The sequence below is a fragment of the Citrus clementina genome, unplaced genomic scaffold (assembly GCF_000493195.1).
Source record: "Citrus clementina cultivar Clemenules unplaced genomic scaffold, Citrus_clementina_v1.0 scaffold_8, whole genome shotgun sequence".
Lineage (NCBI taxonomy): Eukaryota > Viridiplantae > Streptophyta > Magnoliopsida > Sapindales > Rutaceae > Citrus > Citrus x clementina.
Window position 1 is genome coordinate 4471095 of NW_006262022.1, and position 23042 is coordinate 4494136.

The 23042-nt window shown below is 33.3% G+C and overlaps 2 protein-coding genes across 2 annotated transcripts; one reads left to right on the forward strand and one right to left on the reverse strand.

Annotated features, from left to right (window-relative positions):
• The first annotated feature begins 1313 nt into the window (after positions 1–1313).
• Positions 1314–3847, forward strand: LOC112096253 (light-inducible protein CPRF3-like). The gene is made up of 8 exons (XM_024179650.1): positions 1314–1382; positions 1911–2028; positions 2132–2192; positions 2347–2401; positions 2483–2628; positions 2871–2948; positions 3106–3231; positions 3409–3847. The coding sequence occupies exons 2-8, from the start codon at positions 1976–1978 to the stop codon at positions 3589–3591; spliced, it is 702 nt and encodes a 233-aa protein (XP_024035418.1). The 5' UTR covers positions 1314–1382; positions 1911–1975; the 3' UTR covers positions 3592–3847.
• Positions 3848–4003: 156 nt separating this feature from the next.
• LOC18033943 lies at positions 4004–14575 on the reverse strand. The gene is made up of 18 exons (XM_006423151.2): positions 14356–14575; positions 14140–14268; positions 13802–13904; positions 13182–13229; positions 12883–12980; positions 12660–12774; positions 12466–12548; positions 11256–11808; positions 11131–11144; positions 10884–10984; positions 8794–10309; positions 6402–6460; positions 6187–6284; positions 5893–5944; positions 5528–5591; positions 5161–5256; positions 4931–5003; positions 4004–4556 (listed from the first exon to the last, which is right to left on the reverse strand). Exons 1-18 carry the CDS (start codon positions 14443–14445, stop codon positions 4447–4449), a joined length of 3402 nt encoding a protein of 1133 aa, XP_006423214.2. The 5' UTR covers positions 14446–14575; the 3' UTR covers positions 4004–4446.
• Between the last annotated feature and the right edge of the window lie 8467 nt (positions 14576–23042).

A 23042-nucleotide genomic window follows, 5' to 3' on the forward strand; every position in this document is an offset into this window, starting at 1 on the left:
GTGCTTCCATTCATTTCAGTTGTATATTTTGGGTTTTCGATTTTGAAATATTGGGCTTGAATAATACATTTATACTTTATTGAAATCGGTGGTATTATGTATAATATTTAAAAAAAAAATGTATTCTAAAAAAACAAAATTTAAGATAATGGAGAGGGTGGATGAGGTTAGACTGTCACAACCCAAATTCCTAAAAAAAATATTTATAAAACTTATTCTAGAACCTACTAAAAGATTGTTTGTTAAATATCTGAAGTCTAAAATTTTGTTAACTTCAGACATTTTCTAAAATTTACTTGTTTGTTTTTTGGAACTTATGTATGATTTTAAGACATTTAAATCTGAATCGAAAAAATAAACTTTTGTGACTTTTATCTAAATGGTAAAATGTCTGAATGACAAGAAAATATTATATTCTAAAAATATCTCTGTAAAATAACTTAATTCCTAAATTATAAAATCTAATCCTCTTTTTTGTTTTAATTTACCAGGACATAAATATCAAATAACCAAGTTTAAGATGTTTTTTATTGTAAAAACAAATAATATGCCACTTATATTCAGATATTAAAAAAAGAAAAACAAACATGTCATTTAGATTTTCGTATTCAGACTTTAGAAAAATTCAGACCCATTTAGATTTCAGACAAAAAAACAAATGCTACCTAAGTCTGCCAAATAAAAAATTCTTATTAGTTGAGCGCGTCATCTCATATTCACTCTGCCCACAAGTTTCTTCTTGCATAAACCTAATTTATAATAGTGTTTTTGTTTCTATAAATAATTATTTCATTTTTTTACCATAAATAATAATCCAAATTCACTAAAGGAATTGTGTCTTTTTTTATTAAAAAAAATATAAAAAGAATTAGGTCATCATTCTTAATAATAAACAAGACAAAACAATTAAAAAAAATCGAAACAACTTATTTCCTACGGACAAAAGGACAATATGTACAGGACAATGTAAAAAAGTTTAAGGCTTTTATTAGTTATTTGCTATAACTGAGACTCTCGTCAACTGAGGTCATTTCCTCAGGTTAACTGATACTTATTGCATTTAAATTTGTGATTCTTTTTAGTTATGTTTGATTTATTTTAAACCTAATTTATATTAGTGCTCTTGTCTCTAGTAAAAAGTTATTTCAGTTTTTTTACCATAAATAGTAATCCAAATTGATTTAAAAGATATTGTGCCTTTTAAAAAGAAAAAAAAAATTAGGCCACCCTTCTTAATAATAAACAAGAAAAAGCAATTTAAAAAAAAAAATCAAAACAACTTATTTCCTACGGACAAAAGGATAACATGTAGAGGACAATATTAAAAAAAGTATAAAACTGTTATTAGTTATTTGCTACAACTGAGACTCTCGTCAACTAAGGTAATTTTTGCCCACCTTAACTGATACTTACTACCTTTAAATTTCTGAATTTTTTTTTATTCCTTGAGTTGCGTTTGATTAATTTATTTTATTTTGCATCTTCATAATTAGGTTTTGGTGCTTGTCGGGTTCTAAGTAACTTTAAATATCGTTGCATATAATGCATTAGTAATGATGTTTGAAGTATTTCTTTAATCTTTATGGAAGATTACTGACACAGTTAGAGTATTTATAAATACAGTAATTTGACTGAGTTAGTGTTTTCACAGATGATAGATCACTTATATCGTCGGATTTTCATGCACTTTAAGCCTCCTGAAGGCCGGAGGTTTTCTTAACTTGCGTCCCAAGAATTTGATTTAAACCTGAAAATTTTATGTATCCATGTCATACATAAAACTCGACGATACAATCATGACATGTGCAGCTTCTTTAATGAAATAAGAAAGTCAAATTTGGGTTACTAAGTCTTTATAGATAACTTTCAAATTTTCTTATACTCGCTGATTTTTTTTTTTTAAATTCCAGATAAAGAAGAAACCCACTTCAGTTTGGTGAGAAGATACTGCTGGGGTAATCAAGCAGGGGAAATTATGAAGGCGGATTCAATCTGCGGAAATAACAATGCATATAATGCTTCAAACAGGTAATTTTACCGGACTTTTTTTTTTTGTTTTTATTTTGTTTTATTAAGTTATGATCTATAGAGTTTGCAGTGATTGTTCATTGTTTGTGTGGTTCTTCAACAGCTCTGCAAGTGTATTTGAGGAGGAGGAGGAGTCGTCAGATGAAAGTATTGACATTAACCGAGTACGTAACTTCATCAATTTTATATGTTGAATAATTTGGTTAACAGATCAAACGCCTGTTGTATTGCTGGTATTTGATAGAATGTGACTGTGACCGTTTGCTTGAAACATGGTGGATTTACTTATGTGATCTAAGCATATCCGTATTCTTTTAGGATATTTTTGCTACCAAGAGGGAAAAAATTAATCAGATGCATGAAGCAGATGATGGTATGTTCTGAACTGCATAGGTTTTGCTTTGATTGTGCTAAATGTCGTTATTTCGATTGCTTATGATACTTGCACGCACAGATATTCTTGCACAGAAAAATGTGACTGTCTGTCATAGTGACACAACAAACTTGGCGTCGCGGGATTCTGCAGAAAGCATGATCAAAACAGCTCAGAATTCGGGGATTGTTATCAATGAATCCGGTACTGGAGCTAGAATTACAAAGGTGAGACCGAAAGCAATTGCTCTCTCAAAGCTAAGTACTAGGCAGAGTTGCAATTATCCATAAAATTTGTTTTCATCTTATGTTTCATTCTTTGCTTTTACATTTGTTGCTGGTTTTTGGGAGAGCTTTAGCTAATCTTCCTTAACATTTTACCGACTCTTTTTCTTATCTTTATTTCTGCGTTCTTGTTTAAACTAAAGCACTGATTGTTACTGCTGCCTTTCTGGCTCTTGGTTGAATAGGACGGCGAGGAATTGAAACTAGCTAAGAGAAGGCAATCTAACAGGGAGTCAGCTAGGAGGTCAAGAATGCGCAAGCAGGTACATGTGTATATCCATTTGCAATTGTTAATGCAACAGCGTTGTCCAAACTTTTTCCCTAATCAACTATCTCAATTTTGATCCTTGAACCAACAATTTTAGAGGTGATTCACATTTGTTCCGTTGTGAATATGCCTTTTGATTTCTTATCACTTAGGAAGAATTCAAAAAACTACAAAAAGCGGTGGAGGAACTGAAAGCTGAAAGTGCTGTGTTGAAGGACGAGCTGTTGAGTCTTTCTGCAAATTATGTCAAACTCAAGGATGAAAATGAAGCCATAGTGGTTTATCATCAAAACCCTGCACCTTAACTCTCATTTTTTTCCCCTGTTGTTAAATTGAGTTGTCATTGAAGCATAGGGTAGCAAAATATATTTTGTTCTTTGCCAAAAGTCTATAAAAGTTATGCAGTTTCCACCTTCTGTTCCCTTCATTTTATACTTATTTTGCTGGTAAAACAGGAGGAGCTGACACTGAGGCACAGAGCAGATGCAATTTCCTATCTTGAGGCTTTAATGCCGCATAACTTAATGAACGGCGAAAGCTACAGATGGGAAGAAAACTTGGCACTTTTCCAGAGTAGATATGCATCATCTTCTAGTCTGAATGTTAAAGCTAGCTCAAGCAAAAATTTTAGGCAGTAGGTCTCATGGTAATTTTGAACATGTAATAGTGACATTAGGTAAGACTAACCGTAGATGTTAGATGCCATATACCGAAATGACATAGAATGGTATTGTACTGGACTTCTGTGAAGCTGTGGCTCTTATTGTTAAACAACTTTTGTCAGAATCAGAGCACGGATTGCACAATTTCAACTTGCTTGCACGTCAAGCATTTGCTTAATTTTTCTCAGGGGTAATCATTGTCAATCTTCCGGATCTGTAAAGCTCTAATACAAGTTTGTGTCTTCTTTTAGAGTAATGTTGAATTGTTGATAAAACTTCTCTCTCAAAGAAAAAACTTCTTACCAGTTTTGAGTGTGGCTGGGTTTGAGAAAACCGAACCGAACCAGACCTCCCCACTCCAAATGATACAAGTTTTTACAAGATTCAGTATTCGAAATATCATTTCAGAAACCTGTATACATACAAACACCAGCACTACTGTTTTACCCTGCAGAAATGCATGAATTGTTCCAGACAAGCACAACAGCATTCCCACCAAAACTGCCCATTATTTGGTTGCACAAACATTTTTGTATATGTTATGCACATGTAGTAAAACCACAAGACTAGTAGGCTACTTGACGGGAGTAACTTTTACAGCTCATGTTTCTAAGCCGCCTATTTAGACCAAGGCAACTCAAACAAGTTAGGCCAGTTCCACTAAGACATATCTTATCTCAAGATCAAAAACTTATCTAACTTATTTACAACAAAGATGAAACTATCTTCCTAGCACAAGAAAGATGTTAACTATCCATCCACTCCAGGAAAATACAAAATTTTCTGATAAGAAGAAGATTGAACAACTTTGTGCTTGTTAGGAACTATTTGTCAGTCTTCGTTGTCTGACTGAGAATCTGGAATTGATTCTGGTGGGCCTTCAATAGCTCGATTTGCTTGTGTTGGCACAGGATGAATAATCTCCTTAACAGTTTGGTTCACTGATTAAGAAAGAAAAGAAATCAGAAAATAGACATGATGACAAATTTAAGGAAAATAAAGCGCAGAAGTGAATACAACATAAAGATGCACAGACAAAAGATGAGCTAAGGTTGACCTCTGCTGTTCTACATATATCAACGAAATCCATTACTACAGAGCCGTCAGTAAATCCGGTTCTCAAAAAAAATGTAATTTGGCAGGTAATTATGCAGAAATTAAATAAACGACTACACAACAAAGATAACCAAATCAAATGAATGACTAAAATGAAACGTCAGAATATCTTAAATATGCAGAATATAGGATCGCTTAGAATGAACATTAAAGTCTAATATTCAGTATGGAATAACACCAAAATAGTCGGAATTCTTACCTAATGCCACAGTTTTCATAAAGAGCGTCCTCACAAACCGGAATTCAACTTGATGATCACTGACAAATTGACTCTGCAGCACCAGCGATCTATTAAAACTTTCGAACTTGGTAGTCATATTATTTTTCTATTGGTCTCCAGATCTAAATTAGCAAATAGAGTGACATGACAAATGCAAAATATCATGTAAATTACATCCTCTATCATAATTTGAAATCACAAGTTCTTACCATTTCACCATTTACAGACTCCAGTATTTGATCAAGTCTAGCTTGATGTCTCAATAGAAATGGGCGCAAACGACTCATATAAAAATATTTCGCTCCCTGTTATAACACAAGCAGTTATTCCACCAAAAAAGCAATCGAAATTATTAACAAATTCTGTTGAAATATGCCATTTGAGAAAACGAAACTCTAAAAATTTCCAAATAAACAGCTAAATGCTGGGAATAATAGCCAACTTGTAAGGAATACCAAATTCCATCAGGCAGGACGAGTCTAATTCAGATCAATAACCACGGTACCTTGGAGCAGCAATGCATGCCAAAAATTAAAAGATAAAAAAACTGTAGAGTAGAAGCTAGAGCAAATTTACATTGGTAGATGGAAGTTGTAGCCAAACCAGAAATGCAAACTTCACATGGTGGTAAAGCGGAAACCTGATGAAACAAGGAAAAAGGAGATTCCTTAACTGCAACGTCTGGAATGAGAGCAAACTCAACATTCTAAAACTAGCGTCATGCTCTTAAAGCGTAAGCAAGCAAAAAAAAGAGCAACTGTGCATGTCCATCATCAAATGAAGCATGGAATTCTAAGAAAAGTCTTCCCACAGCAGAAGGCCAGAGGATTAAAAACTTATCTTGCAAGTTGAATCAAAAGACAATCAATACCCTTAATCTCCTTAGGCCATTGTAACCAGGAAAGGGAAAAAAGAAAAAAAGAAAAACAACAACAACATACCAGCAGAGTATCTTGTCAGCAAACATTTCCGCAATGCTAAAAGATCCATAAACTGCAAGCAGTTGACAGTATTCAAAATGAAGTATAAGAAGAAATTTAAAAAAGACATCATATATTTACCAATGTGCTACATATGACAGGCAAAGCTAATCATAGATCAGACACCAGGTCGATAAACAAGACATTTTTTAAAAGACTCGTGTATCTTCAGTCAATTATTAAAACATAAAAAATCATATCATACTAATTTATTTGGGAGACAAAACAAAATTGGATTTTCTAAAAATGACGAACCAGCCCAATAAACAAGCCACTTTTGTTTCTCATTTTCATCTTTGCTCTCAATAGCTTTAAAAGTCGAGTAAACCGGCAAAATCGTCCCAACCGAACAACTGTAAAAGGCACAGACATTACAATTAGCAAAGCATATTTAATTTTCCCATTCATAAATTAATAAAATTTTCCAATAACAAATAGACCTCAGATCTTGAAAACAGTTTGGGACTCACCATGCTGTGCGGACAACAATGTTAGAGCCAATTGGGCAAAGAAGCAATCGCAAACCAACCTGATTCGAGAGAGAGTTTACGAATTAATAATCATGCCAAAAATGAATTCGGTAATCGATTGTTTTCTATGCAGATTTTTGAGTAATAATTAAAATTTCTTTATTCATTCAAAAAGCGCATGGTGGAAGTAAAAACCCCAATTCGAGATAAAAATAGAACAAATTAAAAAAATAGAATACAAGAAATATTAGAGATATTAAGAATCAACTATAGGATCACTAACCTCGCCTGAGAGAGCCATTAATTCAATACGCAGAAAACTGCGAAGCAAAAAGATTTGATTTGAAGGCCGCGATTGATTGTTGCCATTTGTCGAGATCGGATCGCAATGCGCAAGGGTGGAAATTTGAACCGGGTTCAATTTCACCCGACCGGGGTTGTGGGGATGGTAGGGCCGGATTAAGCGTCCTGTTTGTGTTCAGGATAATTTTAACTCAAAAGAACTTATCAATAATAATAATAGTAGAATAAAACACAAATTTGCAAGGAGCAACTTTTTTTTTTAATTATTTAATTGGTGTAATTTTTTGTGAAAAATATATTTTGGAGAGTATTTTAAAAATTGTCATTTTAAGAAGGAATTTGGCTTTAAATTTATATTATTAGATTTTTTAATGAAATGAATAAATGAAAATTTAAGTCATCATTTTAAGAAGTAATACACACATACATACATACATACATTGTCTAATAATTTAACATTGTCTAAATCAACCATGAAACATTACATTAATTGATACATCAATGAGTATGACAAAGAAGAAGAACTTCCTTGACTTTCTATTTCATACAAAACAGAGGAAGTTGATTAAATAGAGCCATGGCTGTATATAATCTTGGCATCAAAAGCAAATTCTTCAGTTGGGGAGTTGCAATGCGAAGCCAAGCTCAACAGTAGCAGTAGACATAATCTTGAGTCTTGCTAGGTTGCTAATACCTGTGAATTGTTGTAAAATGTCACCATCCTTTCTCATCAAAACTCAATAAACTCTTACTGCCTTTAACTCTTAGTTTTCATGTTTGGTGATTAACCCTCGCTCTCTGATAGCAGATTCGTTCAAACAGTGAAATTCGTCGGGAGCCACGGTCAATTACGATCCCCCCACTGCCCTGCATACTGATTCTGACCTTTTAGCACCGCAAACCATGCTAGAGCCAACCAAATTATTGAAGCAGGGAGATATACTGCAGCTCGGGGAGGTGTCTTTGTATTATTGAGCTGCATTTCCAGATATATTGTCTTCCCCAAGCTTCCTGATAGAAGATAAACAAAATGATTCTGTAAGGTAATATGTTTGTCTATGCTGAATAGAAGAATAGAGCAGAATTTCTATAAATTGCTCCTCTTTATGTTTCTTCAGTGAAAATATATAAGTGACATGAAAGGATAAAAATATTTCTTCTAAAAAGTTCAGCTTAACAATAATATTGCCTTTGAATATGGTTTATGTATATAAAGAACAGTCCAAAGTCCCTCTCATTCACATACCTGCAGATGCTACAATATCCTTCAACTTTCGAACTTTGATGTATTGCATTTGGCAACATGCAACATGTGGTAACTTCAATACCTTCAGCCATCGAGATAAAACAAACAAACAAATAAATAAAGAAGAAAAAAATAGGGAAAAATATAAACGGCCCATCTTGGGCCTGACTAGAAGGATACATATAGACATATGTTCTGTTTGATAGCGTGAGTATTTCAACATACCTCCACAGTGTTATACTGCTGGCTCCTTCCTCACTGCAGATAATATTTTGCTCGCCCTTGCCAAGCTTCGATTGTATCATTTGTTATGATGTTTAGATCCAGAGCATTTTCTTAATAGAATGCCCCAGCAATTTCATAAAGTTCCCCAGTGAAAATGGCTAACACTGAATATATTGCGTTTGTTTTGGGATGGGATACATCACCAACAGTAAATATATGAATTCCACGTTCCACATATACCCAACTGCAACCGGCAAACCTATTTCCCTTCATCCCTCTCATTTGCTTCCTTATCCTCCCCATCTCAGCCCAGTTCCCCTCAGCTGCATAGACATTGGCCAACTGAACATAACGTGCCTTGTTATTTCCTTCAAGCCTTAGAAGTTTTTCCTCTGCCTCTCCAGCAAGTTCAGCATTCCGATTTAACCTACAGGCATTCAAGAAAGACCCCAGGATTACTGCATCTTCTTCTGTGGGAATACTTTTCATGAATTCAATTGCCTTCTCCAGCTGATTAGCCCTTCCATATAGATCAATCATACATGCATAATGGTCGGTCTCAGGTGAAATTTTATAATCTGCTGTCATGGAATTGAAATACTTTTCACCCATTTCTACTGAACCACAATGACGGAATGCTGATAAGATTGCAACAAAGGTTACAGCATCAGGCTTGATTCCTTTTTCCAACATTTCCTCAAACAACAGGATAGCTTTCTCTTCATGTCCATGGTGTGCGTAGCAAGCTATCATTACATTGTAAAGCACTAAATCCCTTTCTATAAAATTTTGAAAAATTATTTCTGCATATGTCATATTCCCGCATTTTGAATACATATCAACCAGTGTGCTTATCAACTTCTTATCCATCTGAACACCCATTCTCAATATATAAGCATGTATCTCTTTTCCAGGATGCAAAGCAGCTTGCAGTGCACAGGCACCAAGCAAAATGACAAGAATCAAGGCATCGGTAACCACTCCTTCCTTCGTTACAAACTCACTTAACAGATCAAACAAAGCCTCACAATTTTGTGCTTTGACATACCCAGAAAACAAAGCGGTCCAAACAACCACATTCTTCTCTGTTAATGAATCAAAATGCCTCCTAGCTTCTTCCATGTTGCCTTGCAATGAATACCCGACAATCATCGAACTAATTGAAAAGGAGTTCCTAACTCCCTTCAACAAAAGCATCGACTCTGCATAGTTCATATTTTCACACTTGCAGTACACATCAACAATGCCACTACTTACGAAAGGATTCGATATCAATCCATTCTTCAAAACCCAGGAATGAATTTCCTTTGCACATTTCACATTTCTCAAACCACAACAAGCACTCAAAGCACTTGCAAATGTATGCTCATTCCATCTGACTCCATTCTCGCCCATTCTAACAAACAACTTTAACCCCTCTTCCGCATCACCATTCTGCACATAACCGGAAATCAATGTATTCCATGAAACCGCATCATTCAACTCTGGCTGCCTCCAAAAAGTCTTCAAAGCCATCTCCATCTCACCTTCTCTACAGCACGCCGCCACCATTGCATTCTTCGAAATCAAATTAACTTCCTCACTACACCCTTCAAAAACTCTACACGCCTCTTCATAGCACCCACACTTTGAATACATATCAATAAGAGAACTCACTGCAAACCCACTAGCATCATTGCTTGTTTTCACCATAAAAGCATGCACCTGTCTCCCAAAACCCACATTCAATAACTTCACACACAAGTTAAGCGTGCTAGTTACAGTAAACTCATCCATTCTTATATGTTCATCCGCACTTTGCATTTCTATAAACAATTTAAGCGCATCAGCTTCATACCCATCTCCATTAATGAAGCCACACAACATTGAATTATAAGTGACCAAATCTTTGTGGGGAGAAGAGTCAAATAATGAGCGCGCTTGTGTCAAATCGTGGGATTTTATACAAGCCGAAATGATCGTGTTCCATGAGAAGACGTTTCGTTCGGGCATTTCATCGAACAGTTTTCGAGACTCGCGTAAAAGGTTATGTTTCGAGTAAATGTGAATGAGTTGGTTTGTGGTAATAGTTGTAAGCCTCATGCCGGCTTTTATTGCTTGAACGTGGCAAATAAGAGCTTCTTTCAAGTTCAGGCTCCTCATTTACGCGTATTCTCGTGGGCTTTTTTGACAGTGTAAGTGCCTGAAACACTGCCTTATTTTTTAAACAAGTATTGGGCGGTGGGTGTCATCTAGTTAAGACATTAAAATCTGTTGTGTTAAATATAAAAAGTTTTAGAGTTTGAGCAGTGTTCACATTGGTAGGAAGAAATTTAGTTATTATTAGGCTTAAATAAGAAGAAAATAAAAAAAAATTAAGTATTGTGTACAGACAGCTTAATACGGGTAAAGAATTTGTTCCATAATTGAATAAATTGAGATCAATTTGTAATTATAATTTTGCGACTTCTAAGTCGCTATAAAACTTTCCAGTGTTAAACATGAGATCTGGAGTTTGAAGATTAGAATTGTGACCAAGCGAGATCAATATCCATGAGAATAAATATATACAGTGTTTGCTTTTTGTTTTTATTTTTCCAAATAATCCTTTTCAGCTTTTCATATGGTGGAAGAAGCATTGTATTACAGGGAGGTAGGAACCATTTCAACAGTTTTAGGAATAGACAATGAAGTTCCAAATCAAGTTACATGTAATATGCGCAATATACAGATACTTAACTTCTCTAATCTGTTCAAGCCCGCAACGGGAAGAGAATTCAGGCACTTGAGGCATCGAAACGAATAAAAGCATGTATTCTGTAGCAAAATACTGAAAATGAAGAACATAAAAGCATGTACAATTCCTGAAAGTGTTTCAATTTCATTGGGTTACGGAAACAGTTTGATGAGTCTGTCTTGTCTCCCCGTGCTTCACAGCATTGATTGATAGAACAATACGTTGGCAGCAGCATATACCGTCTTTGCATCATCTGCAAATAAGAAAATCACAACAGGTCATCTCATGGATGTAGCACAGGGTACAAGATTATATAACCAAGCTTTTAAACATTCATGCGAAGTGCTAATTAAGGTAATCATACCTGCAATTGCAGTCAAATTAAATTGGGAAGGTACATTAGTCTCTGCCTCAACGGCAGCTTTGGCTGCTGCAATACCCACTGCCACACTCTGCATAACATCTAAACCCGCAGATATTGAAGCAAGTGTCCCTCCGACTAAGCAATCACCAGCTCCGGTAAGCCTTACAACTGACGCAGGAAGTGCAGGGAAATGAACAGCGAAAAACTGGGAGCCTCCTGCAGGCTCCGTAGCACCAGAATACCTACTCGAATGGCATCTTGATGTCACAGTTTCGTATAAATCTCTAATGAATCCGTATGTTTTGGTTTTTCCCGGACCAATCCTCATGGAGCTCAGTAATTCTTTAGAGCATAAAAGTACACCATCTGAACCCAGGGTCAGAACAACTAGCCTGATACCCTTTTCTAACAAAACCAAGATTGCTGGTTTTAGCGTTTGAAACAAAGATTCTGCTAAATGCTTATTCCTGTCGATTGGACGAAACATGTTTTCACCAGATAAAGCATTTGCCATGGCAACTAGTTCATCTTCATTAGGTGAAACAACACTTATCTGTAGAACATCTCCTCATCAGTTGCAGATGTTAAATGAATCAATGAAAAGAGAATGAACTAACATGTAGGATCAATTACAGTATCTTGCTGATTTAATTTTAGAAAGCATATGGCTAAAAGTAATACTGCTTAAGTAGCAGTCGTTTTTGTGAGGCTTTCTGTACTATTCTTTCTGCTATGAGGTTTCAATGTGTCAGCATTTACAGCAGCAAAAGAAGCAAATTTGTAGAAAACATATGATTAAGATACCTTAAGATGCAATTATCTAAAGTTTTTGAAATGGTTTCAACTCAGACCAAGATGTCTGCATTTTAAAAGTTTTGCTGAATGGTCAATCGTAAAACTTCCCCACACTAAAGAAGAGAATGCAAATTTCACAATGAATGAGTAACGCTAAAAGAGTCTGTGTATAAGAATTCTGTATCCGAATCACTTATCACAAATTCACAGCCACATACAAGTGAAAAAGAAGATGGTGATGAAATCAGAATAACAACATTCTCTGAAAGGTGGTAAAGAGCTCTGACAGATTTTTAAACTACATACATATAATTGTAATCATCTTCTCAAGAGTACAACAAATTTACCCATATTACATACTGACTCTACGTGGATTTAAGTAAATGCATACACGTTAAAAGGTCATAGCACTCACATACTTGACAACTGAGGTAATTCTTCTGGATTTTGTTACTGACACAGGTTCAAACCACACCGGAATGTTACATTCTGCTGCAACTGCAATAAGAAGATAAAGGAAGCATAAAAGGTAAATATAAAATTAAAAGAACGAAAGTGCAATGAACAGAGTGCAAATTGATAGCAATAGCACAGATACTATAAAATTACTTTTACAAGAAGCTGCTAAAGCAGGAGGACTCAGGTTTGCATCAACCATCAATACTGGAGCAGAAGATATATGGCGGATGAATTGTCGAATCCAGTCAGGTGTGAGGAATTTTTCCTGTGCCAAACTGATCATATTCAGAGCTAATGTCCTCAAGGAATTTAAAGCAAGCTCCAACTAATTTCGCTCCCATTGCTAAAGTTAATCTGTCAAAAGTCAACTTACTATTGATTCAACACTTGCAACAGCAGCCGCCAGTTCTCCATTGACATCAAGTATGTTGCTTACGACAGCAGTGTTGATATCTTTCTGCCTCCTAATGCCTACTCCAGAACCAATACAATGTAAGAATAGAAAGGAAACCCTGTATTGGAAGGTTGAAAGATAAAATAAAAATTGAAACCAACATCTCAAACATTGATCTGAAACCAAATACGTCCAATCAATTCATCACGTCTCTGGTAAAAGTACCATAGGAATTACCAAAGGTGATGAATAAAAGGTTATAAGACGAAAAGAACAACCTTCTATAGATAGGCCAGCAGATTTCCAGTGCTCCAACAGTATATTTCCTAGTACAATAAAAGAAAGAGAAGAAGAATAAAACACTCTGCTAGTCGCAGAAAAGCCGTAACGACCATTGAACGAATGTCAATATCATGTATACCAAAATATGAGTTATGATAATAATATTTTAAGTACAAACATTCCAGTATGTAGGCCTGTGAAAAAAGATCAAATATAAATGTTTGTGATTGGAACTTCAAATATAAAAATATTATTGGATCTTGAATATCATTATCAGAAATTCTACATTAAGGTATAAACCAAAAAAAAAACATTAATGCATCGGGTATATAAATATTAGTTTGGCTATGATAAATAATTGTTCAGAGATATGCGATCACCGCAGAAAAGATATTGAAATCCAACAAACTGAGATAAAAGTACCCCAATTTCCAGTGCATAGAACATAACTTTCCAGACTGGCCATTCAATATTCGAATGCTAAAGCAAATTACGAATTGTTGGTGATTTCATACGAAACCTCTAGTGGCAAACCAAAATAAAAAACAGAAGGGATCATGCAAGGAAAAATGTTAAAAAAGCTCTCATGGTACCAAAAAGTAAAAAGCAAAATCACCAGCCATGTCAAGTCCAAGAGCACTAATCATGTAAGGCTTAGCTCCAAGCTTTGACATGCACTCCGCAACATTCCTTGCTACACCCCCTAACACATAATTCACCTGCATAAAGAAGCACCCCCTAATGTAAGTAAATATCAGAAAACAAAATCCATAACATACCACTAATTCCGATATTTTCCCAATATACCTAATGGTGAACACATTTCTTAAAGCTACATTTCAAGAACTAACACAATTCTGAAAAGAAATTGCAAACTCTCATCAAAATCTTTTTAAAAAAAAAGGTGGGACTAAAATTTTTTTTAGAAAACAAAAAAAAAGGGTATAATTGTACCTTGCCTGGAGTAGTGGTTCTTGGGTTTGCAGGGATCGAAGGAGTGGCATGAATGTCCAAAACCATGCCTCCTATGATCACTGGCTCTGCTGCTTCTTGTTTTTGCAAGTGCCTGCTTGTTAACAAAACCTTTTATACAACAAAGATGTATTAGAATTAAAAGAAAAAGAATAGAACCTAAAAATGGAAAGAATATTACAGTTTAGATGAGGCTACCTTATGAAGAACGGGATTAGCTTCACATGGCTGCTGCAAAAGGTGGCGAAAGACTGCATTCAATCGCTCGTGAACACTGCTGCTGTCCATTTTGCTTCCAACACTTTTTGACTGCAGCACTTAAATTGACTGACATACACGAACAAAACAATCATGCCTCGAGAGTTTCATGCGTTGTTTAGTTTTGGGCTGGGCATGAACAGTTTGTTCTTCATTTGGGCTGGTCACATTTCAGTATTTTGGGTTCAGAATCTAAGTCGTGGGTAAGATACTAATAATGGAACTTCGACTACTGCCTAATAAAATCATATCTTTTGTTGCAAATTACTAGTTAATTATCATAATCACATCATAATCATAATTAATATAGTGATTGTAAAATTCTTAGGTTTGTTTTTGAAAGTACATACCTTTTTGTTTTTTTGGTCTATTTTTTTGTGTTGAGTACCTTCCAAAAATTAATCTCACTTGGGGTTGGGCCCTTCATCGAAAAAGGAAGACACTAATCCTACTCCCAAATTAGGCAAGTTCTTGGGCCTCCTGTAAATGGCTCGGCCCAATTAACTTAACCTTTCAATACCTTTTTCATCCCAGCATCAACCGACAAGCATCACTCTTTTAGTGTATGGATCAAGATCCTCTCCTGATCTGAGTACTTCTGATCTTTTACAGATTTTGTAACATTTGTGTTTTAGTGTTAATAGATAATTAGAATTTAACTACATTTTTCTTTTTAATTTATTAACCACTAATCAATTTGTTCAGATAAAAATCAGATCAAGAGAGTGTCTTCATCCTTTGGTGTATACCAATAGAATTAAAAGCTATAATTAGGGCGCCATTAATTAATCATTTGACGGTCAGTCATCAGTGCAAGTTTAAATAAGCATATAAGCACTCCGAATTAAGTTGCATTGCATGTACGCATATTAATAATAAGGCATATTAAAATTAATACTGCAATTACTATCAACAACAAATATATCTGGCCTTTCCTTCCATGGAGGGCCAATATATTGAAGACGAATCAGAGAAATGTTCTTACAATAACATAATAATAAAAATATATATTATCTTAACTACTTTTCAAGAGTATGATCGTTTCTTTATATATCTTTTATTCCTTTAATATATTACTAGGCACTTATCACTTAAACCAATCAACTAAACATACACATGCATGCATGCATATTCTGCAAGTTCAATTCGAGCTCTCTATTTCCAAATGGGAGCAACAACTTTAAAATACTTTGCAATGCTTATCCACGTTTTACAACTTTTAATGATACTCTTGGTGAAACTTTTTGAGTAATTAAGAGACACAAGATGTATACCACAAGAATCAAGATGATGATGATGATGATTACTTTATGAACTTTTTGTGCTCACTTAACCTCGCTCGTGCCCAATATTTTAATTTGATTTAGGACTAAAAAGCATATGAACAATATTGGAACGTGCATAAGAGTTAATATTATTTTTCAAAATGGTTGAATTTTTTTTTTCACTAGTATGCAATTTTTGGAGCTCAAGATTGTAAAATATACAAAACCTTTCTTCCGTTTATCTACAATATCGCCAATAAACTCGAGTTTTCAATTCCCATTTTCCATAATAATTATATGTATATATATATATTAAACCCGAATTTATAAATTTTTTATTTTAACACACACACACACACGGCACACATTCTTGACAATAGACGATGACCATAATGGCGACAAGAAAAAATAATTATGAAAACGACGAGCAATACAAGGAAAGGTCGGAAAGGCGAGCAAATAATGGCAAGGAGAAAGTGAAAAAAAGAGGCAGGCATATGTGTTTTCTGGAGCATAATTGGCTTGATCCTTGATGTGGGAGTGAGCCTGTGCAGGTTTCATTTTCATGCACTTACCTTTTGCATCAGCCACACATTCTGTTAATGTAAAGCCAAATTATATGAAAAGTGACAAGTACCATAAATTGATACCCACAAAGAAGATGTTGTGTTCAAATTCGTCTGTTAAAGTCACTTAAAATCATATTGTTCGGTTGAATAAAGATAAACGTGCGATCCATATGATGGAGGATCATTCTTTAAGCATCATTTTCATTTTCAGTAAACAAAAAATTAATATATAAATGTTAAATATTTATGAGGTAAAGACTAAAGACCTGGAATTAGAATGTATTCGAAATTGTAAGAATTGTGAACGTTCACGTTCTTGAGTTTTCTATTCTCTCATCTTGAGCACGAATTCGGGAGAATTGTTGAAGAAAAGTCAGCGATTGTACAAATTTCATTTCATCATTTTTTTTTTAAACAATAACAGTTGGAGGAAAAAAAAATGTAAGAAGATTTGTGCTGGCACAATACTTTTGACTTGCATCATATTTGGGAAGAAACTTATCCAAGAAAATGGTAACGATGACGATGAGAACAAAATTTAAATGCTTTTTATTGTTAATATTTAACAAACAAAAGCTGCTTCAATAGATGGAGACAAATTTATTGAAGTTCAAAGTTTCCAACTTCCATGTGAAGGCTGATTTTGGTTAAGAACAGTTGAATTTGAGTTCGTTGTAATGGAATTGGCCGTGTCTGGCTCTGATACCATGATGAAAGAAAGCAAGAAAAGTGATGTTTAAGTGTTGAATGCATGAATAAGCCTTGATAAGGCCGATTGAAAACTGCTGCAGTCTTACTCACCCAACCCACGGCTTCCACTAAAATAAGACTTGGGTTTCTCTTTGCCACCTGTTTGGCAAAGGACTCATCACTTTAGCCCTCACCGATTTGTTATGATGATGAATGGTGATAATTTGATACACACATATGGAGTGATCATGAATTTTCTACTAAATGAGCTAACAACTTGAATTTTAAATAAAATAACGGCACTCAAATTTGAATTTTCTACTAAAAGTTAATTATAATAAAAAAGCCCCTAATTAAAATGAAAAAAAAAGTTTACTAACATCCAATATCTAAGACATAACAAAGAAAATTAGTTGAAAAATGATAGAAATTATTATTGATCAAAGTTTCCATATTACCTTTTTACCCTATTTTGGCACCCAGGTCATCATACATCACTTCTTAACGTTTCAAAGTTTATGTTTCAAGAGAACAAATTAATTCTACGTTGTAAATTACAAATCCTCATGCTCAGACTCGTGGACATCATCAATACGCACGTATATCCAATACCCAAAACTCAAGTCAGTAAACAATTAAAGAAGATGAAGTCAAACCCTACATCACATGTGAATCTTTGGCAATCTTTGGGGTCCCCAAAAGGGAGAGTCCGCAAACAGTTGCTAACCACAAATAAGTAAAAATCAAATAAATTCCAAGGACTTTCTAATTCCTACATTGTGTCCACAGCAAATTTGGAACGTAGTTGATATGATAGAGATCAACTTCAGATTTTGTTGTAGAAAAAGGAATAGGGCCGGGTGACGTTTCAGCTATGGATTCCAATTCTTGACTTTTCAGTGAAGAAACAGTGACTAGTTTCGGTCTTTGCATGATTAATAATTGCACCTAGTTTCGGTCTTTGCATGATTAATAATTGCACCCACCCTATAGTTATGTGCATGTTATATAGACTTCCTTACCCTAAAGAATAAAGTCTCAAAAGTCAAAACAATATGTTGAACACAAGTCCTTGCGTTGGATCGCCATCATTTTTCATCGGGGTGAATTTTAGGTACTCATACAAGTATTCTTATTTTATTTATTTTATTTTTTTCATGTACCTGCTAATTAAAGGGCTATTTAGGATTGAAGTTGGCCAACACAAAAATATTAATTAAACTCTAACTACTGTAGTTTTAAAGATATATTAATATGATTTTTCACTTGTAAGATGAAAAATTTATTATGTCTTTAATAATTTTGACAAAATTATTATCTAAAAATTATATTTTTATATATTATTAATTTTTATTTCATAATTATAAATTTTTTTCCACTTTAATCTCAAATGAAAACTAGGAGTAATATTTCTACCGGGTGGGGGGGGGGGTGTTTTTACTGACATAATGGTGTTGTCAAGATTTTGGTTTTACTTGGCCTCTAATAGAGAAATGAAAAATTGTAGTTATAAAATAAAACTATTAAACCTTCAATAATGCTATACTTATTTAATTGAGATACTTAATCTATATCTCAACTGATGTGGTAAGTGATGTGTCCCTATCTGATTGATTTAATTTATAGATAATTATTAAATCTTATCATTTTTAATTCAACTATTAATTTTTTGTTGATGACAACTACAAACTTTTATTCTAACTAAATAAACATAACACTCTTAAACTTTACATAAAAGTGGAGTAAATTTTCGTGAATGCCCCCCAATTTCAACATAATTCCGCCCACGGTGCTTTTTTATGGCAGTGTAATAATGTTTTACAAAATTGACCTTAAATTTATAATTTTTTAAACTTTTGGCCCGCATGATTCACACATAAATCATTATTTGTCATACATTAACCCCTATTAGTTATTAGTTATGGCAAAATGGCCCACTTGGTCTAAAGATTTTGATTTCGCGCATGCCAGCAATATCCAAAAATGAAAAATGTACATTGAAGAGTCTTGCAATCAAGCTAAGATTTTTCTGTTTTGTTAATCATTTTTCAAATTAAAAAAAAAAAATCAACTTTACTGACTTGTTTGACAGGATCGGAAAATTTGTTGCATCGAAAAGCTCTAGCACACTGATTTCAATAAAATAATATAGAATTTATTCACTAATTATTGATTAAGTGCCACGTCACATTTTTCATGGACATTTTATATGAAAAATTATGTCGTAGCTAGCTGGACTCTTGATATACACAAATATATGTAATTGTAACAAGACTTCCCAAATTATTTTGAAAAATCATTCAAATTAATAATTGTTTAAGCATATCATTGTTCATTTTGATGACCTTGGCAACAAGAGTTGCCAACACTTTAAAACTCGGAATTTATAATATAGTTTTTTTGGCCTTGCCTAATTATTGTTCATTGTTATTTGTTAGTCAACGAGCCGTCACAAATATACTAGTTTATAATTGGGGATGCGTGTACTCATGAACGTGGCTGAATTCAATTGTTTTCTCAAAAATTAATTTGTATATCCTAATAATCAATTCATATAATAATTAAGATGATGATCATGCATCGTCAGCCTCTTAAATAATTCCCATCCTTTGAAATAGTGTTGAAAACTTGTCATGATGAATCATGATCTCAAGCCATAAGATGACAATTCGACCTCATCACGAAATATAGTTTAGGGTAATTTCTCTTAAAAATTAATTATCTTATTAGATGTCGACACGATATTTTATGAGCTGGTTAGATAGATAATTAGATTTTTTTAGTTATCATTTAATTGAATTTAAGATATACAACCAATTAACATTTCATATCAATTTATATATCTTGATTTTCTCTTTTTCCTACACCTCAAGGTTCTCAAACTTTTTAGTTCATTCATTCACAGTCACACAAGTTATATAATCTTTAAAAATTGATTGATGATAGCCGTTATAAGATTAGAATCTCATCATGTTTTAATTTTCTCGAAATTTTAATAATTAACAGATGTCATGTATTATAGCGTATGGATATGATTTAATTTATTTATTTTATAAATTTAATAACAATCAATCAACTCGTAAATTTTTATCTGAAAAAGTTCAGAGCATAAAATAATCTTAATTCTATTAGGATATTGAAAATGATGAATAGGGAAAAATTCTAAGGCACGTGTTGGACTAAAATGTCGAAAGGGGCCAAATTGTCAAGTCTTTAAAAGCACCACGGACCCATGTATTTCGAAACAGAGCATCTTTTCAACGCATGCTCCGATGCTTATCATTAATAAATTGAGTTGTGAATGGGAACAATATACTACAATTGAGGTCGATAATCACTGACCCTCCAATTTTCTTGAACATTCATTACTCCTTTGATTTAATTTTTAAGATGAAAGGGGTGTGTGTGTGTGTTGACTGTTGAGTGATTTAGAAAGCGATTTTACTTGCAAGTTTCTTTGAAAGCAAATTTTGAAAATTAATGTACCAGATGCCTCGTTGACAAGCACTTCGATTATCATCTTTATTGTGATAACTTATGAATCTTCACAACATAATAAGAGATAAAATAATCCCTACAAATTAAACGTAACCACTGCATATCAAACTTGATAATATTATAGATAACAAAAATGCATGCAGGATTTGAGAATTCAATTCCTTGAATAATATCACATAGCCCCTTCATCTTTGTATTATTTGCAAAATTCTTCATTTACTTTTAGCTTCTTACAAATTTATCTTGAATTAAAAGCAACCTCGCAATATAATTAAGACTATGTAGCCGGATGTTTGTTAAAATTGAATAAACTATCTTTATTTGCGAACATGCAAAACGTCAAGGATCATGATGTTATTACCTCAATTAATTTTTCCATCCAAAGAGCATTCTTAGTGTGTGCACGCGCGTTTTAATTAAAAAATGTTGAATTTCTATCCAATGTTATAAAATAAATATAAAAATCCATTCTGACTAGTTAAAAATATATTTAATACATAAAAAAAATAAACTCTAAAAGTAGCTTTGAGAGTATAATATTATTAAATAAAAGAAATTTTTTGATTATTTAATTTGTAATGACAATATATGGGTGACTTTGAGAATTGGAGGGACCAGCACAGAGTCTTCAATTGTCAAGTACATATATAATGCCTCTTATTCTGAATAATAGAAATGCGCTTGATGAATTCCCTCCTTCCATCCCCCTCCTTTTCATGGATAAAGATTCTTCTTCATCTGAGTTCTCATGAGCTTTTAAAGATATAATTAAACTTCTTTATTTTCTTTATTTATTAACTATCAATCACCCACATATATTTTTATTCATAAGGAGATCAGATAATGAGAAAATCATAATCTCCTTAAACAAGGTTTCAAGATAGGTTAGGTATAAAAAAATAATTGAACAAAATTACAAATCTATGTTTACCCGTAACCGTGGGATTTGAAATCATTAGTTAATTAGCTCGATTATTTTTATTATGAATCAACTTGACCAAATTATCTTCTTGGAATGGTATTACCTTTCACAATTAAGTCACCATAGATATGACATAGATATTGTCTTCATCGATAATCCAAAACAACTAGTTTCCATGACCTAAAGATTCTCTATTATAATATGAACTCGAAAACTAATTTCTTGAACATATAAGTTATATTAGGGGATTGATCATTAGATGAATCTATGTTATCATTATAAAATAGAATAAAACAAAAGAAAATAATTTTTTAAATAACATGTGTTAAAAAAATACTTGATTTGAGAAGGATTTGGTCACGTATAGTAGAGTATTGATGGGTGCGTGTGGGGTGGGCGCCATTTAAGTTGATATAAATCTCACGCATCCACACCGATGTTGGGAGTTTCATCAATAAGCTAAATAAAAAATTTTAAAAATGGTGTCAATTAAAATTTAATGGTTTAAATTATAAATCAAGTGAGTTAGGTTTTAAATCTTGAACGGTTTGCTCAAACAGTTTCTGCATTTTGCATTGTGGTAAATCAATCACCATACATATTTAGCTAATTACAAAAGTTTAGGAACCTAATAAAGGCAGAAGAATCATCTTGTAGTACAATGGCAGATTTTAAATACATGCATGCAAGTATCCAAGGTAGGCAAAAACTGGTTAGGGTTCATCTCTCAGCCAATTGTTTCCTATAATTCATTCTAAAGCAACATATATTTGCTTTTCAACAGATCAATTGATGTTAACTCGAAAGCAATAGGGACTAATTAAAATGTTCTCATTTTTTTTAACTAAATTTTTGTGCATTGATGTGAATGTGGAGACGCATGCATATCAATATCATATTATTACACCAGTTGTTGCCTGGAATTTAATTTTATTATTTTCAGGATTTAAACAAGATTTGTTTCGTTGCTTTTGTTATTATAATTTATTCAGAAAATAGTTATTAAAATATAATCAGTGTTAGAAAAGCGACATTATTGGCACTGCAACTATTTTAAAGTTTAATTAACAGTTGTTTTCTGTTTTTCCTACGTTTCAAAACTTTTGAAGCTGTTCGGGTGCAAAGTGGTGGTTTTTTTTTAAAAAAGAAAAAAATATGTCACTTTCTAAAGTACAGTGATATATTGATATTTTTTTTGCATTAACAGTAAATGTTGCTAGTGACAAGATTTTTTATTCTGGATAATAAGGTAATTTCAAAATTTTCTAGTGTCATTTATGGTCACTTACGTATATTAGGTTGTTACTAATCAGCTTAATAATAATAAAGCAAGAATATTTGATATAAGGATTATTTTGTTGTAAATAATAACTAAAAGGGGTCAAAAATAATGAAATTAAGCTACTTTAAAGGCTTAATTTGAAAAAGGCATAGGAGTCCTTTCATACTTAATGACTATTAACGGTGGCCAAAGTATAGCTATTCTGATATGGAGGTTACATCAATAAAAATGCATAATCTTTTAATACTTGTGCAATTTAAAAAAGGGAAAGGACACAGAGACCCCCAACGTTTGAATAAGGGACACAAAATTCCTTAATGTTTCAAAAAAGACACTCAGACCCCCATTTGTTAACAATAAATTATAATTTTAGTACCCGACATTTGTCGGACGCCATCTAA

Bases quoted from the DNA above. Each gene is read 5' to 3' on its own strand.
- LOC112096253 (XM_024179650.1), top strand. From the start codon at position 1,976: ATGAAGGCGGATTCAATCTGCGGAAATAACAATGCATATAATGCTTCA. The intron at 2,029-2,131 runs GTAATTTTACCG...GTTCTTCAACAG, and splicing joins GCATATAATGCTTCAAACAG to CTCTGCAAGTGTATTTGAGG. The intron at 2,402-2,482 runs GTATGTTCTGAA...TTGCACGCACAG, and splicing joins GATGCATGAAGCAGATGATG to ATATTCTTGCACAGAAAAAT.
- LOC18033943 (XM_006423151.2), bottom strand. From the start codon at position 14,445: ATGGACAGCAGCAGTGTTCACGAGCGATTGAATGCAGTCTTTCGCCAC. The intron at 13,230-13,801 runs GTGATTTTGCTT...TTATTGTACTAG, and splicing joins TCTTGGACTTGACATGGCTG to GAAATATACTGTTGGAGCAC. The intron at 6,461-8,793 runs GTAGAAATGGGT...CTCTCGAATCAG, and splicing joins CATTCCGTCATTGTGGTTCA to GTTGGTTTGCGATTGCTTCT.